At 55.4% G+C, this 17,114-nt stretch overlaps 1 protein-coding gene across 3 annotated transcripts in view; it reads right to left on the bottom strand.

The window, feature by feature from the left end:
• Positions 1-876: 876 nt before the first annotated feature.
• The window catches only part of WDCP (WD repeat and coiled coil containing), a 68,322-nt gene continuing 52,084 nt past the window's right edge, over positions 877-17,114 (bottom strand). For all 3 annotated transcript variants that reach the window (XM_078855690.1, XM_078855688.1, XM_078855689.1), the window contains exon 6: positions 877-1,125. In XM_078855690.1, coding sequence (XP_078711816.1) covers positions 950-1,125 — 176 coding nt within the window. In that variant the 3' untranslated portion in view covers positions 877-949. The remainder of the gene's footprint in view (positions 1,126-17,114) is intronic.

Here is a 17,114-nt window from a genome sequence, read left to right on the forward strand (position 1 = left end):
ATCTTCTTGGCCGAAACGTCGTGAGAATTATTTTATTGTGTTTTGTTTTAATTCTTTTATTACTTCCCTTCTACGTGACTTTACCGAAAGAACCAAGAAGACGAATATAGATAGTTATCTATCGGCTTAACTCATGCTAATCCGGTGGACAACCGTGTACACTGCTTTCCACAGGCCCCCCCTCCGACCCCTTGACTCCTCCCCCCCTAACACCCTATATAAACACGTTGTCTCATAATAACTCTCTTCAGATGCCTCAGTAATTTTGCTGGAGCAGTCAACACCTGATGACGGTTGCTTGTGTTGCTTCCGAAACGTCGCGATTTAATTTTATTTAGTTTTCAATTTAATTTCTTTTATATTTTTACCTGCGTGACTTTACCGGAAAAACCAAAGAGTATGGATCCTTGCAGTCACAAAAACTTCAAATCTAGATTTAATCAACATGCGTTTAAGAGCATTTGACTGCTATAAATGTACACGTGATAAGCCACTTCTTTGAGCTATCATTTGTGTCCAGGTCACATCTGAAAAAGAGCTCTATACTTCAGTGGGCCTCACCTGGCCTTCATAAAAAGAGTTTATAATACCAACCTTACTCAAGAAATGTGTCGTCCGCTACCGCTCACAACATCCGATAGTCACGCCGTTTCCTTGCTGGCCGCTCAACGAGCTGCGGTAAAAACAATGAACGTCGACCGCAGGCGAGGGCGACGGATGGACTCAACCGGTGACGCCGAGCTATCCCGGGGGTCGAGGGCGCAGCCCTGGGCTCAACCACGCCGTGGAATCCTCCCCGCAGCAGCAACAGCAGGCGGAGCCCCCGGCCACAGAAGCTCACGTCTCCCGCCCGCAGCGGCACCAGCGGACCGAACGGGAGCCGCCCGGGCGGCGCTGGTGAGGAGCAGGAGGAGGAGGAGGAGGGGGACGGAGGCGGCGGGGGCGACGACTACCCCGTCGCGTTCTCGTGCGGGGCGGCGTGCGTGGCGCGCAGCTCCTCGGCGGGTGGCTCCTCGGCAGGCGGCTTCGGAGCGCGGCCCTCGCGCACGAGCACCTCCTGCTCGTGCTGGAACGCGACGGGGACGAAGCCATCGCCATCGCAGCCCAGCACCAGCCACACCACGTCTGCCGGCGACACGGGCGCGGAGGGGTTAGTCGCGCGACTCTCAATAGCCCCTTCACCGTGGCCCTGCTGGGCCCCCGAGCCATATTCAGATATCGTTCGGTGAGGCCAGCAGAGGACGATTTGATTCCTATGATGTTCATCATGGATGGAGATGAAACTCAGGTCTCCCCGGGTTAATAGAGTAGGGCACTAACCACCACCGCTCAATTCACACACACACAATGACAAACACAGATTCCACGCATTGCATTATTTGGTCTGTTGGAGCAAGTGATGTTAGTGCCTATTAATGCTGGCCAAGAGCATGGTGTGGTCAGAACCATGCCCAGCTGCCTTTGTCTCTGCAGCGCCGATGTTTAATCACCATACCAGATATTCAAGCAATACCGAGTTGACCTGGGGGAGACCCAGGACCACCACTGATGCTTACCAAGAATCGAACTAAGGTCACCGGGTTTGTAACAAAGTGGGATAACCACGACGACCATCGCTCCCCCAGACCACACGCACACATCGTGTGTGCGTGTGGTGTGCGTAGGGAGCACTGGGCAGGGGAGAGGTAGTGTAGTGGTTAGCGCGCTACATTTCGAACCTGAGTTCAATTCTCTCTCATGGCCAACACTAGTGACGATTATCTGAACTGGTCCTGGGCCTCCCCCTTAGGTCTCAGCTTCAAATGAATACCTGGTTCAGCGTTTGTAAACATCGCCACTGGGGAGACAAAGGTGGCTGGGCATGGTGCTGGCAACCCACCCTCTTGTGTGCCGTGCCAACCTTCATAGGCTGTTCTGTTATTTGCTTGTTGTAACCAAACAAAAGGGAGTGAAAACTAAACCGGCTATGGCTCTTACAACGATACTGCCCCCTTGTGTGCTCCATGCCTCAACGCTCCCAATGCCTCACCACTCTCTACGCCTCACCACTCTCCACGCCTCACCACTCTCCACGCCTCACCACGCCTCACAACTCTCCATGCCTCACCACTCTCCATCACTCACCACTCTCCATGTCTCACCACTCTCCATGTCTCACAACTCTCCATCACTCACCACTCTCCATGCCTCACCACTCTCCATGCCTCACCACTCTCCATGCCTCACCACTCTCCATCACTCACCACTCTCCATCACTCACCACTCACCATGTCTCACCACTCTCCATGCCTCACCACTCTCCATCACTCACCACTCTCCATCACTCACCACTCTCCATGCCTCACCACTCTCCATCACTCACCACTCTCCATCACTCACCACTCTCCACGTCTCACCACTCTCCACGTCTCACCACTCTCCAAGCCTCACCACTCTCCATCACTCACCACTCTCCATCACTCACCACTCTCCACGTCTCACCACTCTCCACGTCTCACCACTCTCCACGTCTCACCACTCTCCACGTCTCACCACTCTCCACGTCTCACCACTCTCCATGTCTCACCACTCTCCATGCCTCACCACTCGACATCACTCACCACGCTCCATGCCTCACCACTCTCCATGACTCACCACTCTCCATGTCTCATCACTCTACATCACTCACCACTCTCCATCACTCACCACTCTCCATGTCACACCACTCTCCATTACTCACCACTCTCCATCACTCACCACTCTCCATCACTCACCATCACTCACCACTCTCCATGCCTCACCACTCTCCATGTCTCACCACTCTCCATCACTCACCACTCTCCATGTCTCACCACTCTCCATGTCTCACCACTCTCCATGTCTCACCACTCTCCATGTCTCACCACTCTCCATGTCTCACCACTCTCCATCACTCACCACTCTCCATGCCTCACCACTCTCCATCATTCACCACTCTCCATGTCTCACCACTCTCCATCACTCACCACTCTCTATGTCTCACCACTCTCCATCACTCACCACTCTCCATGCCTCACCACTCTCCACGTCTCACCACTCTCCACGCCTCACCACTCTCCACGACTCACCACTCTCCACGCCTCACCACTCTCCACGTCTCACCACTCTCCACGTCTCACCACTCTCCACGCCTCACCACTCTCCACGCCTCACCATTCTCCACGCCTCACCACTCTCCACGTCTCACCACTCTCCACGCCTCACCACTTTCCACGCATCACCACTCTCCACGCCTCACCACTCTCCACGCCTCACCACTCTCCACGCCTCACCACTCTCCACGACTCACCACTCTCCACGCCTCACCACTCTCCATGTCTCACCACTCTCCACGTCTCACCACTCTCCACGCCTCACCACTCTCCATGTCTCACCACTCTCCATCACTCACCACTCTCCATCACTCACCATCACTCACCACTCTCCATGTCTCACCACTCTCCACGTCTCACCACTCTCCATCACTCAGCACTCTCCATGCCTCACAACTCTCCATGTCTCACCACTCTACATCACTCACCACTCTCCATCACTCACCACTCTCCATCACTCACCACTCTCCATGTCTCACCACTCTCCATGCCTCACCACTCTCCATCACTCACCACTCTCCATGCCTCACCACTCTCCATCACTCACCACTCTCCATGTCTCACCACTCTCCATGCCTCACCACTCTCCATGTCTTACCACTCTCCATGAATCACCACTCTCCATGTCTCACCACTCTCCATGTCTCACCACTCTCCATCACTCACCATCACTCACCACTCTCCATCACTCACCACTCTCCATCACTCACCACTCTCCATGACTCACCACTCTCCATCACTCACCACTTTCCATAACTCACCACTCTCCATGTCTCACCACTCTCCACGTCTCACCACTCTCCATGTCTCACCACTCTACACGTCTCACCACTCTCCACGTCTCACCACTCTCCACGTCTCACCATTCTCCACGTCTCACCACTCTCCACGTCTCACCACTCTCCATGTCTCACCACTCTCCATCACTTACCACTCTCCATCACTCACCACTCTCCACGCCTCACCGCTCTCCATGCCTCACCACTCTCCATGTCTCACCACTCTCCATGACTCACCACTCTCCATCACTCACCACTCTCCATCACTCACCACTCTCCATGTCTCACCACTCTCCATGCCTCACCACTCTCCATGCCTCACCACTCTCCATGCCTCACCACTCTCCATCACTCACCACTCTCCACGTCTCACCACTCTCCACGTCTCCCCACACTCCACGCCTCACCACTCTCCACGCCTCACCACTCTCCACGCCTCACCACTCTCCACGCCTCACCACTCTCCACACCTCACCACTCTCCACGCCTCACCACTCTCCATGACTAACCACTCTCCATGCCTCACCACTCTCCATGCCTCACCACTCTCCATGTCTCACCACTCTCCATCACTCACCACTCTCCATGTCTCACCACTCTCCATGACTAACCACTCTCCATGCCTCACCACTCTCCATGTCTCACCACTCTCCACGCCTCACCACTCTCCACACCTCACCACTCTCCACGCCTCACCACTCTCCATGACTAACCACTCTCCATGCCTCACCACTCTCCATGTCTCACCACTCTCCATGTCTCACCACTCTCCATCACTCACCACTCTCCATGTCTCACCACTCACCATGCCTCACCACTCTCCATCACTCACCACTCTCCATGTCTCACCACTCTCCATCACTCACCACTCTCCATGCCTCACCACTCTCCACGTCTCACCACTCTCCACGCCTCACCACTCTCCACGACTCACCACTCTCCACGCCTCACCACTCTCCACGTCTCACCACTCTCCACGCCTCACCACTCTCCACGCCTCACCACTCTCCACGTCTCACCACTCTCCACGCCTCACCACTCTCCACGCATCACCACTCTCCACGCCTCACCACTCTCCACGCCTCACCACTCTCCACGACTCACCACTCTCCATGTCTCACCAATCTCCATGTTTCACCACTCTCCATGTCTCACCACTCTCCATGCCTCACCACTCTCCATGTCTCACCACTCTCCATCACTCACCACTCTCCATCACTCACCATCACTCACCACTCTCCATGCCTCACCACTCTCCATGTCTCACCACTCTACATCACTCACCACTCTCCATCACTCACCACTCTCCATGTCTCACCACTCTCCATGCCTCACCACTCTCCATCACTCACCACTCTCCACACCTCACCACTCTCCACACCTCACCACTCTCCATCACTCACCACTCTCCATGCCTCACCACTCTCCATGTCTCACCACTCTCCATCACTCACCATCACTCACCACTCTCCATGTCTCACCACTCTCCATGTCTCACCACTCTCCACGCCTCACCACTCTCCACGCCTCACCACTCTCCATGCCTCACCACTCTCCATCACTCACCACTCTCCATGCCTCACCACTCTCCATCACTCACCACTTTCCATGTCTCACCACTCTCCATGCCTCACCACTCTCCATGACTCACCACTCTCCATCACTCACCACTCTCCATGTCTCACCACTCTCCATGCCTCACCACTCTCCATGTCTCACCACTCTCCATGTCTCACCACTCTCCATCACTCACCACTCTCCATCACTCACCACTCTCCATCACTCACCACTCTCCATGTCTCACCACTCTCCATGCCTCACCACTCTCCATGTCTCACCACTCTCCATCACTCACCACTCTCCATCACTCACCACTCTCCATCACTCACCACTCTCCATCACTCACCACTCTCCATGTCTCACCACTCTCCATGCCTCACCACTCTCCATGTCTCACCACTCTCCATGCCTCACCACTCTCCATGTCTCACCGCTCTCCATGCCTCACCACTCTCCATGTCTCACCACTCTCCATGACTCACCACTCTCCATGACTCACCACTCTCCATCACTCACCATCACTCACCACTCTCCATCACTCACCACTCTCCATGTCTCACCACTCTCCATGTCTCACCACTCTCCATGCCTCACCACTCTCCATGTCTCACCACTCTCCATGACTCACCACTCTCCATGACTCACCACTCTCCATGTCTCACCACTCTCCATCACTCACCACTCTCCATCACTCACCATCACTCACCACTCTCCATGCCTCACCACTCTCCATGTCTCACCACTCTACATCACTCACCACTCTCCACGCCTCACCACTCTCCATCACTCACCATCACTCACCACTCTCCATGTCTCACCACTCTCCATGTCTCACCACTCTCCATGCCTCACCACTCTCCATGTCTCACCACTCTACATCACTCACCACTCTCCACGCCTCACCACTCTCCATCACTCACCATCACTCACCACTCTCCATGTCTCACCACTCTCCATGTCTCACCACTCTCCATGCCTCACCACTCTCCATGCCTCACCACTCTCCATGCCTCACCACTCTCCATCACTCACCACTCTCCATCACTCACCACTCTCCATGTCTCACCACTCTCCATCACTCACCACTCTCCATCACTCACCACTCTCCATGTCTCACCACTCTCCATGTCTCACCACTCTCCATGTCTCACCACTCTCCATCACTCACCACTCTCCATCACTCACCACTCTCCATGTCTCACCACTCTCCATGCCTCACCACTCTCCATCACTCACCACTCTCCATGTCTCACCACTCTCCATGACTCACCACTCTCCATGTCTCACCACTCTCCATCACTCACCACTCTCCATCACTCACCACTCTCCATGTCTCACCACTCTCCATGTCTCACCACTCTCCATGACTCACCACTCTCCATGACTCACCACTCTCCATCACTCACCATCACTCACCACTCTCCATCACTCACCACTCTCCATGTCTCACCACTCTCCATGTCTCACCACTCTCCATGACTCACCACTCTCCATGACTCACCACTCTCCATCACTCACCATCACTCACCACTCTCCATGCCTCACCACTCTCCATGTCTCACCACTCTACATCACTCACCACTCTCCACGCCTCACCACTCTCCATCACTCACCATCACTCACCACTCTCCATGTCTCACCACTCTCCATGCCTCACCACTCTCCATGCCTCACCTCTCCATCACTCACCACTCTCCATGTCTCATCACTCACCATCACTCACCACTCTCCATGTCTCACCACTCTCCACGCCTCACCACTCTCCATGTCTCACCACTCTCCATGCCTCACCACTCTCCATCACTCACCACTCTCCATGCCTCACCACTCTCCATCACTCACCACTCTCCATGCCTCACCACTCTCCATCACTCACCACTCTCCATGTCTCACCACTCTCCATCACTCACCACTCTCCATGTCTCACCACTCTCCATCACTCACCACTCTCCATGTCTCACCACTCTCCATGTCTCACCACTCTCCATGCCTCACCACTCTCCATGCCTCACCACTCTCCATCACTCACCACTCTCCATGTCTCACCACTCTCCATCACTCACCACTCTCCATGTCTCACCACTCTCCATGTCTCACCACTCTCCATGCCTCACCACTCTCCATCACTCACCACTCTCCACGCCTCACCACTCTCCACGCCTCACCACTCTCCATCACTCACCACTCTCCATGTCTCACCACTCTCCATGTCTCACCACTCTCCATGCATCACCACTCTCCACGCCTCACCACTCTCCACGCCTCACCACTCTCCATGCATCACCACTCTCCACGCCTCACCACTCTCCATGTCTCACCACTCTCCATGTCTCACCACTCTCCACGCCTCACCACTCTCCATGCATCACCACTCTCCACGCCTCACCACTCTCCACGCCTCACCACTCTTCATGTCTCACCACGCCTCACCACTCTCCATGCCTCACCACTCTCCACGCCTCACCACTCTCCATGCCTCACCACTCTCCATCACTCACCACTCTCCATCACTCACCACTCTCCATGCCTCACCACTCTCCATCACTCACCACTCTCCATGCCTCACCACTCTCCATCACTCACCACTCTCCATGCCTCACCACTCTCCATCACTCACCGCTCTCCATGTCTCACCACTCTCCATGTCTCACCACTCTCCATCACTCACCACTCTCCATCACTCACCACTCTCCATGTCTCACCACTCTCCATGCATCACCACTCTCCACGCCTCACCACTCTCCATGCATCACCACTCTCCACGCCTCACCACTCTCCATGTCTCACCACTCTCCACGCCTCACCACTCTCCATGCATCACCACTCTCCACGCCTCACCACTCTCCACGCCTCACCACTCTTCATGTCTCACCACTCTCCACGCCTCACCACTCTCCATGCATCACCACTCTCCATGCCTCACCACTCTCCACGCCTCACCACTCTCCATCACTCACCACTCTCCGTGCCTCACCACTCTCCATGCCTCACCACTCTCCATCACTCACCACTCTCCGTGCCTCACCACTCTCCATGCCTCACCACTCTCCATCACTCACCACTCTCCATCACTCACCACTCTCCATCACTCACCACTCTCCATCACTCACCACTCTCCATCACTCACCACTCTCCATGTCTCACCACTCTCCATGACTCACCACTCTCCATCACTCACCACTCTCCATCACTCACCACTCTCCATGTCTCACCACTCTCCATCACTCACCGCTCTCCACGCCTCACCGCTCTCCACGCCTCACCGCTCTCCATCACTCACCACTCTCCATGCCTCACCACTCTCCATCACTCACCATCACTCACCACTCTCCATGCCTCGCCACTCTCCATATCTCACCCCTCTACATCACTCACCACTCTCCATCACTCATCACTCTCCATCACTCACCACTCTCCATCACTCACCACTCTCCATCACTCACCACTCTCCATCACTCACCACTCTCCATGTCTCACCACTCTCCATGACTCACCACTCTCCATGACTCACCACTCTCCATGACTCACCACTCTCCATGTCTCACCACTCTCCATGACTCACCACTCTCCATGACTCACCACTCTCCATGTCTCACCACTCTCCATGTCTCACCACTCTCCATGGCTCACCACTCTCCATCACTCACCACTCTCCATGTCTCACCACTCTCCATGACTCACCACTCTCCATGACTCACCACTCTCCATCACTCACCACTCTCCATGCCTCACCACTCTCCATGCCTCACCACTCTCCATGACTCACCACTCTCCATGACTCACCACTCTCCATCACTCACCACTCTCCATCACTCACCACTCTCCATGTCTCACCACTCTCCATCACTCACCACTCTCCATGTCTCACCACTCTCCACGACTCACCACTCTCCACGACTCACCACTCTCCACGTCTCACCACTCTCCACGACTCACCACTCTCCACGTCTCACCACTCTCCACGACTCACCACTCTCCATGTCTCACCACTCTCCACGACTCACCACTCTCCACGCCTCACCACTCTCCATCACTCACCACTCTCCATGCCTCACCACTCTCCATCACTCACCATCACTCACCACTCTCCATGCCTCGCCACTCTCCATATCTCACCCCTCTACATCACTCACCACTCTCCATCACTCACCACTCTCCATCACTCACCACTCTCCATCACTCACCACTCTCCATCACTCACCAATCTCCATCACTCACCACTCTCCATGTCTCACCACTCTCCATGACTCACCACTCTCCATGACTCACCACTCTCCATGGCTCACCACTCTCCATCACTCACCACTCTCCATGACTCACCACTCTCCATGTCTCACCACTCTCCATGTCTCACCACTCTCCATGGCTCACCACTCTCCATCACTCACCACTCTCCATGTCTCACCACTCTCCATGTCTCACCACTCTCCATGGCTCACCACTCTCCATCACTCACCACTCTCCATCACTCACCACTCTCCATCACTCACCACTCTCCATGTCTCACCACTCTCCATGACTCACCACTCTCCATGACTCACCACTCTCCATCACTCACCACTCTCCATGCCTCACCACTCTCCATGCCTCACCACTCTCCATCACTCACCACTCTCCATGTCTCACCACTCTCCATGACTCACCACTCTCCATGACTCACCACTCTCCATGACTCACCACTCTCCATGCCTCACCACTCTCCATCACTCACCACTCTCCATCACTCACCACTCTCCATGCCTCACCACTCTCCATCACTCACCACTCTCCATCACTCACCACTCTCCATGTCTCACCACTCTCCATGACTCACCACTCTCCATGACTCACCACTCTCCATGACTCACCACTCTCCATGCCTCACCACTCTCCATGCCTCACCACTCTCCATGACTCACCACTCTCCATGACTCACCACTCTCCATCACTCACCACTCTCCATCACTCACCACTCTCCATGTCTCACCACTCTCCACGACTCACCACTCTCCACGACTCACCACTCTCCACGTCTCACCACTCTCCACGACTCACCACTCTCCATGTCTCACCACTCTCCACGACTCACCACTCTCCACGTCTCACCACTCTCCATCACTCACCACTCTCCATGCCTCACCACTCTCCATGTCTCACCACTCTCCACGACTCACCACTCTCCACGACTCACCACTCTCCACGTCTCACCACTCTCCATGACTCACCACTCTCCATCACTCACCACTCTCCATCACTCACCACTCTCCATGCCTCACCACTCTCCATGCATCACCACTCTCCACGCCTCACCACTCTCCACGCCTCACCACTCTTCATGTCTCACCATGCCTCACCACTCTCCATGCCTCACCACTCTCCATCACTCACCACTCTCCATGCCTCACCACTCTCCATGTCTCACCACTCTCCATCACTCACCACTCTCCATCACTCACCACTCTCCATGTCTCACCACTCTCCATGTCTCACCACTCTCCATCACTCACCACTCTCCATCACTCACCGCTCTCCATCACTCACCACTCTCCATCACTCACCACTCTCCATCACTCACCACTCTCCATGCCTCACCACTCTCCATGCCTCACCACTCTCCATGTCTCACCACTCTCCATCACTCACCACTCTCCATGCCTCACCACTCTCCACGCCTCACCGCTCTCCACGCCTCACCACTCTCCATCACTCACCACTCTCCATGTCTCACCACTCTCCACGTCTCACCACTCTCCATCACTCACCACTCTCCATGCCTCACCACTCTCCATGTCTCACCACTCTCCATCACTCACCACTCTCCATGCCTCACCACTCTCCATGTCTCACCACTCTCCATCACTCACCGCTCTCCATCACTCACCACTCTCCATGCCTCACCACTCTCCATGCCTCACCACTCTCCATGTCTCACCACTCTACATCACTCACCACTCTCCATCACTCACCACTCTCCATCACTCACCACTCTCCATGTCTCACCACTCTCCATGTCTCACCACTCTCCATCACTCACCACTCTCCATCACTCACCACTCTCCATGTCTCACCAGTCCCCATGCCTCACCACTCTCCATCACTCACCAATCTCCATGACTCACCACTCTCCATCACTCACCACTCTCCATAACTCACCACTCTCCACGTCTCACCACTCTCCATAACTCACCACTCTCCACGTCTCACCACTCTCCACGTCTCACCACTCTCCACGTCTCACCACACTCCACGCCTCACCACTCTCCACGCCTCACCACTCTCCACGCCTCACCACTCTCCACGCCTCACCACTCTCCACGTCTCACCACTCTCCATGCCTCACCACTCTCCACGCCTCACCACTCTCCACGCCTCACCACTCTCCACGTCTCACCACTCTCCATGCCTCACCACTCTCCATGTCTCACCACTCTCCATGCCTCACCACTCTCCATCACTCACCATCACTCACCACTCTCCACGTCTCACCACTCTCTATCACTCAGCACTCTCCATGACTCACCACTCTCCATGTCTCACCACTCTCCATGTCTCACCACTCTCCATGTCTCACCACTCTCCACCACTCACCACTTTCCATCACTCACCACTCTCCATCACTCACCACTCTCCATCACTCACCACTTTCCATCACTCACCACTCTCCATCACTCACCACTCTCCATGTCTCACCACTCTCCATGACTCACCACTCTCCATCACTCACCACTCTCCATCACTCACCACTCTCCATGTCTCACCACTCTCCATGACTCACCACTCTCCATGCCTCACCACTCTCCATCACTCACCACTCTCCACGCCTCACCACTCTCCACGCCTCACCACTCTTCATGTCTCACCACGCCTCACCACTCTCCATGCCTCACCACTCTCCACGCCTCACCACTCTCCATGCCTCACCACTCTCCATCACTCACCACTCTCCATCACTCACCACTCTCCATCACTCACCGCTCTCCACGCCTCACCGCTCTCCACGCCTCACCGCTCTCCACGCCTCACCACTCTCCACGCCTCACCACTCTTCATGTCTCACCACGCCTCACCACTCTCCATGCCTCACCACTCTCCACACCTCACCACTCTCCATGCCTCACCACTCTCCATCACTCACCACTCTCCATGCCTCACCACTCTCCATGTCTCACCACTCTCCATCACTCACCACTCTCCATCACTCACCACTCTCCATGTCTCACCACTCTCCATGACTCACCACTCTCCATGACTCACCACTCTCCATCACTCACCACTCTCCATGCCTCACCGCTCTCCACGCCTCACCGCTCTCCATCACTCACCACTCTCCATGCCTAACCACTCTCCATCACTCACCATCACTCACCACTCTCCATGCCTCACCACTCTCCATGTCTCACCACTCTCCATGTCTCACCACTCTACATCACTCACCACTCTCCATCACTCACCACTCTCCATCACTCACCACTCTCCATGTCTCACCACTCTCCATCACTCACCACTCTCCATCACTCACCACTCTCCATGTCTCACCACTCTCCATGCCTCACCACTCTCCATGTCTCACCACTCTCCATGTATCACCACTCTCCATCACTCACCACTCTCCATCACTCACCACTCTCCATCACTCACCACTCTCCATGTCTCACCACTCTCCACAACTCACCACTCTCCACGTCTCACCACTCTCCATGTCTCACCACTCTCCACAACTCACCACTCTCCATGTCTCACCACTCTCCATCACTCACCACTCTCCATCACTCACCACTCTCCATGTCTCACCACTCTCCACAACTCACCACTCTCCACGTCTCACCACTCTCCATCACTCACCACTCTCCATGCCTCACCACTCTCCATCACTCACCATCACTCACCACTCTCCATGCCTCACCACTCTCCATGCATCACCACTCTCCACGCCTCACCACTCTCCACGCCTCACCACTCTTCATGTCTCACCACGCCTCACCACTCTCCATGCCTCACCACTCTCCACACCTCACCACTCTCCATGGCTCACCACTCTCCATGTCTCACCACTCTCCATGCCTCACCACTCTCCATGCCTCACCACTCTCCATGTCTCACCACTCTCCATCACTCACCACTCTCCATCACTCACCACTCTCCATGCCTCACCACTCTCCATGTCTCACCACTCTCCATCACTCACCGCTCTCCATCACTCACCGCTCTCCATGCCTCACCGCTCTCCACGCCTCACCGCTCTCCACGCCTCACCGCTCTCCATCACTCACCACTCTCCATGCCTCACCACTCTCCATGTCTCACCCCTCTACATCACTCACCACTCTCCATCACTCACCACTCTCCATCACTCACCACTCTCCATCACTCACCACTCTCCATCACTCACCACTCTCCATCACTCACCACTCTCCATCACTCACCACTCTCCATCACTCACCACTTTCCATCACTCACCACTCTCCATCACTCACCACTCTCCATCACTCACCACTCTCCATGTCTCACCACTCTCCATCACTCACCACTCTCCATCACTCACCACTCTCCATGTCTCACCACTCTCCATGTCTCACCACTCTCCATCACTCACCACTCTCCATCACTCACCACTCTCCATGCCTCACCACTCTCCATGCCTCACCACTCTCCATGACTCACCACTCTCCATGACTCACCACTCTCCATCACTCACCACTCTCCATCACTCACCACTCTCCATGTCTCACCACCCTCCATCACTCACCACTCTCCATGCCTCACCACTCTCCATGTCTCACCACTCTCCATCACTCACCACTCTCCATGTCTCACCACTCTCCACGACTCACCACTCTCCACGTCTCACCACTCTCCATCACTCACCACTCTCCACGCCTCACCACTCTCCACGCCTCACCACTCTTCATGTCTCACCACGCCTCACCACTCTCCACGCCTCACCACTCTCCATGCCTCACCACTCTCCATCACTCACCACTCTCCACGCCTCACCGCTCTCCACGCCTCACCGCTCTCCATCACTCACCACTCTCCATGCCTCTCCACTCTCCATGTCTCACCACTCTCCATCACTCACCGCTCTCCATGCCTCACCGCTCTCCACGCCTCACCGCTCTCCATCACTCACCACTCTCCATGCCTCTCCACTCTCCATGTCTCACCACTCTCCATCACTCACCACTCTCCATGTCTCACCACTCTCCATGTCTCACCACTCTCCATCACTCACCGCTCTCCATGCCTCACCGCTCTCCACGCCTCACCGCTCTCCACGCCTCACCGCTCTCCATCACTCACCACTCTCCATGCCTCGTCACTCTCCATGTCTCACCCCTCTACATCACTCACCACTCTCCATCACTCACCACTCTCCATCACTCACCACTCTCCATCACTCACCACTCTCCATCACTCACCACTCTCCATCACTCACCACTCTCCATGTCTCACCACTCTCCATGACTCACCACTCTCCATCACTCACCACTCTCCATCACTCACCACTCTCCATCACTCACCACTCTCCATCACTCACCACTCTCCATCACTCACCACTCTCCATCACTCACCACTCTCCATGTCTCACCACTCTCCATGACTCACCACTCTCCATCACTCACCACTCTCCATGTCTCACCACTCTCCATGTCTCACCACTCTCCATGTCTCACCACTCTCCATGGCTCACCACTCTCCATGTCTCACCACTCTCCATCACTCACCACTCTCCATGTCTCACCACTCTCCACGACTCACCACTCTCCACGTCTCACCACTCTCCATGCCTCACCACTCTCCATCACTCACCACTCTCCATGTCTCACCACTCTCCACGACTCACCACTCTCCATGTCTCACCACTCTCCACGTCTCACCACTCTCCATCACTCACCACTCTCCATCACTCACCACTCTCCATGACTCACCACTCTCCATGACTCACCACTCTCCATCACTCACTACTCTCCATGTCTCACCACTCTCCATGCCTCACCACTCTCCACGCCTCACCACTCTCCACGCCTCACCACTCTCCATCACTCACCACTCTCCATCACTCACCACTCTCCATCACTCACCGCTCTCCACGTCTCACCACTCTCCATGCCTCACCACTCTCCATGCCTCACCGCTCTCCACGTCTCACCACTCTCCATCACTCACCACTCTCCATGCATCACCACTCTCCACGCCTCACCACTCTCCACGCCTCACCACTCTTCATGTCTCACCACGCCTCACCACTCTCCATGCCTCACCACTCTCCACACCTCACCACTCTCCATGCCTCACCACTCTCCATCACTCACCACTCTCCATGCCTCACCACTCTCCATGTCTCACCACTCTCCATCACTCACCACTCTCCATGCCTCACCACTCTCCATGTCTCACCACTCTCCATGCCTCACCACTCTCCATGTCTTACCACTCTCCATGACTCACCACTCTCCATCACTCACCACTCTCCATGCCTCACCACTCTCCATGTCTCACCACTCTCCATCACTCACCACTCTCCATCACTCACCACTCTCCATGCCTCACCACTCTCCATGTCTCACCACTCACCATCACTCACCACTCTCCATCACTCACCACTCTCCATGCCTCACCACTCTCCATCACTCACCACTCTCCATGTCTCACCACTCTCCATGTCTCACCACTCTCCGTCACTCACCACTCTCCATGCCTCACCACTCTCCATCACTCACCACTCTCCATGCCTCACCACTCTCCACGCCTCACCACTCTCCACGCCTCACCACTCTTCATGTCTCACCACTCTCCATCACTCACCACTCTCCATCACTCACCACTCTCCATGTCTCACCACTCTCCATCACTCACCACTCTCCACACCTCACCACTCTCCACACCTCACCACTCTCCATCACTCACCACTCTCCATCACTCACCACTCTCCATGTCTCACCACTCTCCATCACTCACCACTCTCCATCACTCACCACTCTCCATGTCTCACCACTCTCCATCACTCACCACTCTCCACACCTCACCACTCTCCATGTCTCACCACTCTCCATGTCTCACCACTCTCCATCACTCACCACTCTCCATCACTCACCACTCTCCATGTCTCACCAGTCCCCATGCCTCACCACTCTCCATCACTCACCACTCTCCACGCCTCACCGCTCTCCACGCCTCACCGCTCTCCACGCCTCACCACTCTCCATCACTCACCACTCTCCATCACTCACCACTCTCCATCACTCACCACTCTCCATCACTCACCATCACTCACCACTCTCCACGCCTCACCACTCTCCATGCCTCACCACTCTCCATCACTCACCACTCTCCATCACTCACCACTCTCCATGCCTCACCACTCTCCATGCCTCACCACTCTCCATGTCTCACCACTCTCCATCACTCACCACTCTCCATCACTCACCACTCTCCATGCCTCACCACTCTCCATCACTCACCACTCTCCATGCCTCACCACTCTCCATCACTCACCACTCTCCATGTCTCACCACTCTCCACGTCTCACCACTCTCCACGCCTCACCACTCTCCACGACTCACCACTGTCCATCACTCACCACTCTCCATGTCTCACCACTCTCCATGTCTCACCACTCTCCATCACTCACCACTCTCCACGCCTCACCACTCTCCATCACTCACCACTCTCCATCACTCACCAC

The sequence above is a fragment of the Lampetra fluviatilis genome, chromosome 4 (assembly GCF_964198595.1).
Source record: "Lampetra fluviatilis chromosome 4, kcLamFluv1.1, whole genome shotgun sequence".
Classification (NCBI taxonomy): domain Eukaryota; kingdom Metazoa; phylum Chordata; class Hyperoartia; order Petromyzontiformes; family Petromyzontidae; genus Lampetra; species Lampetra fluviatilis.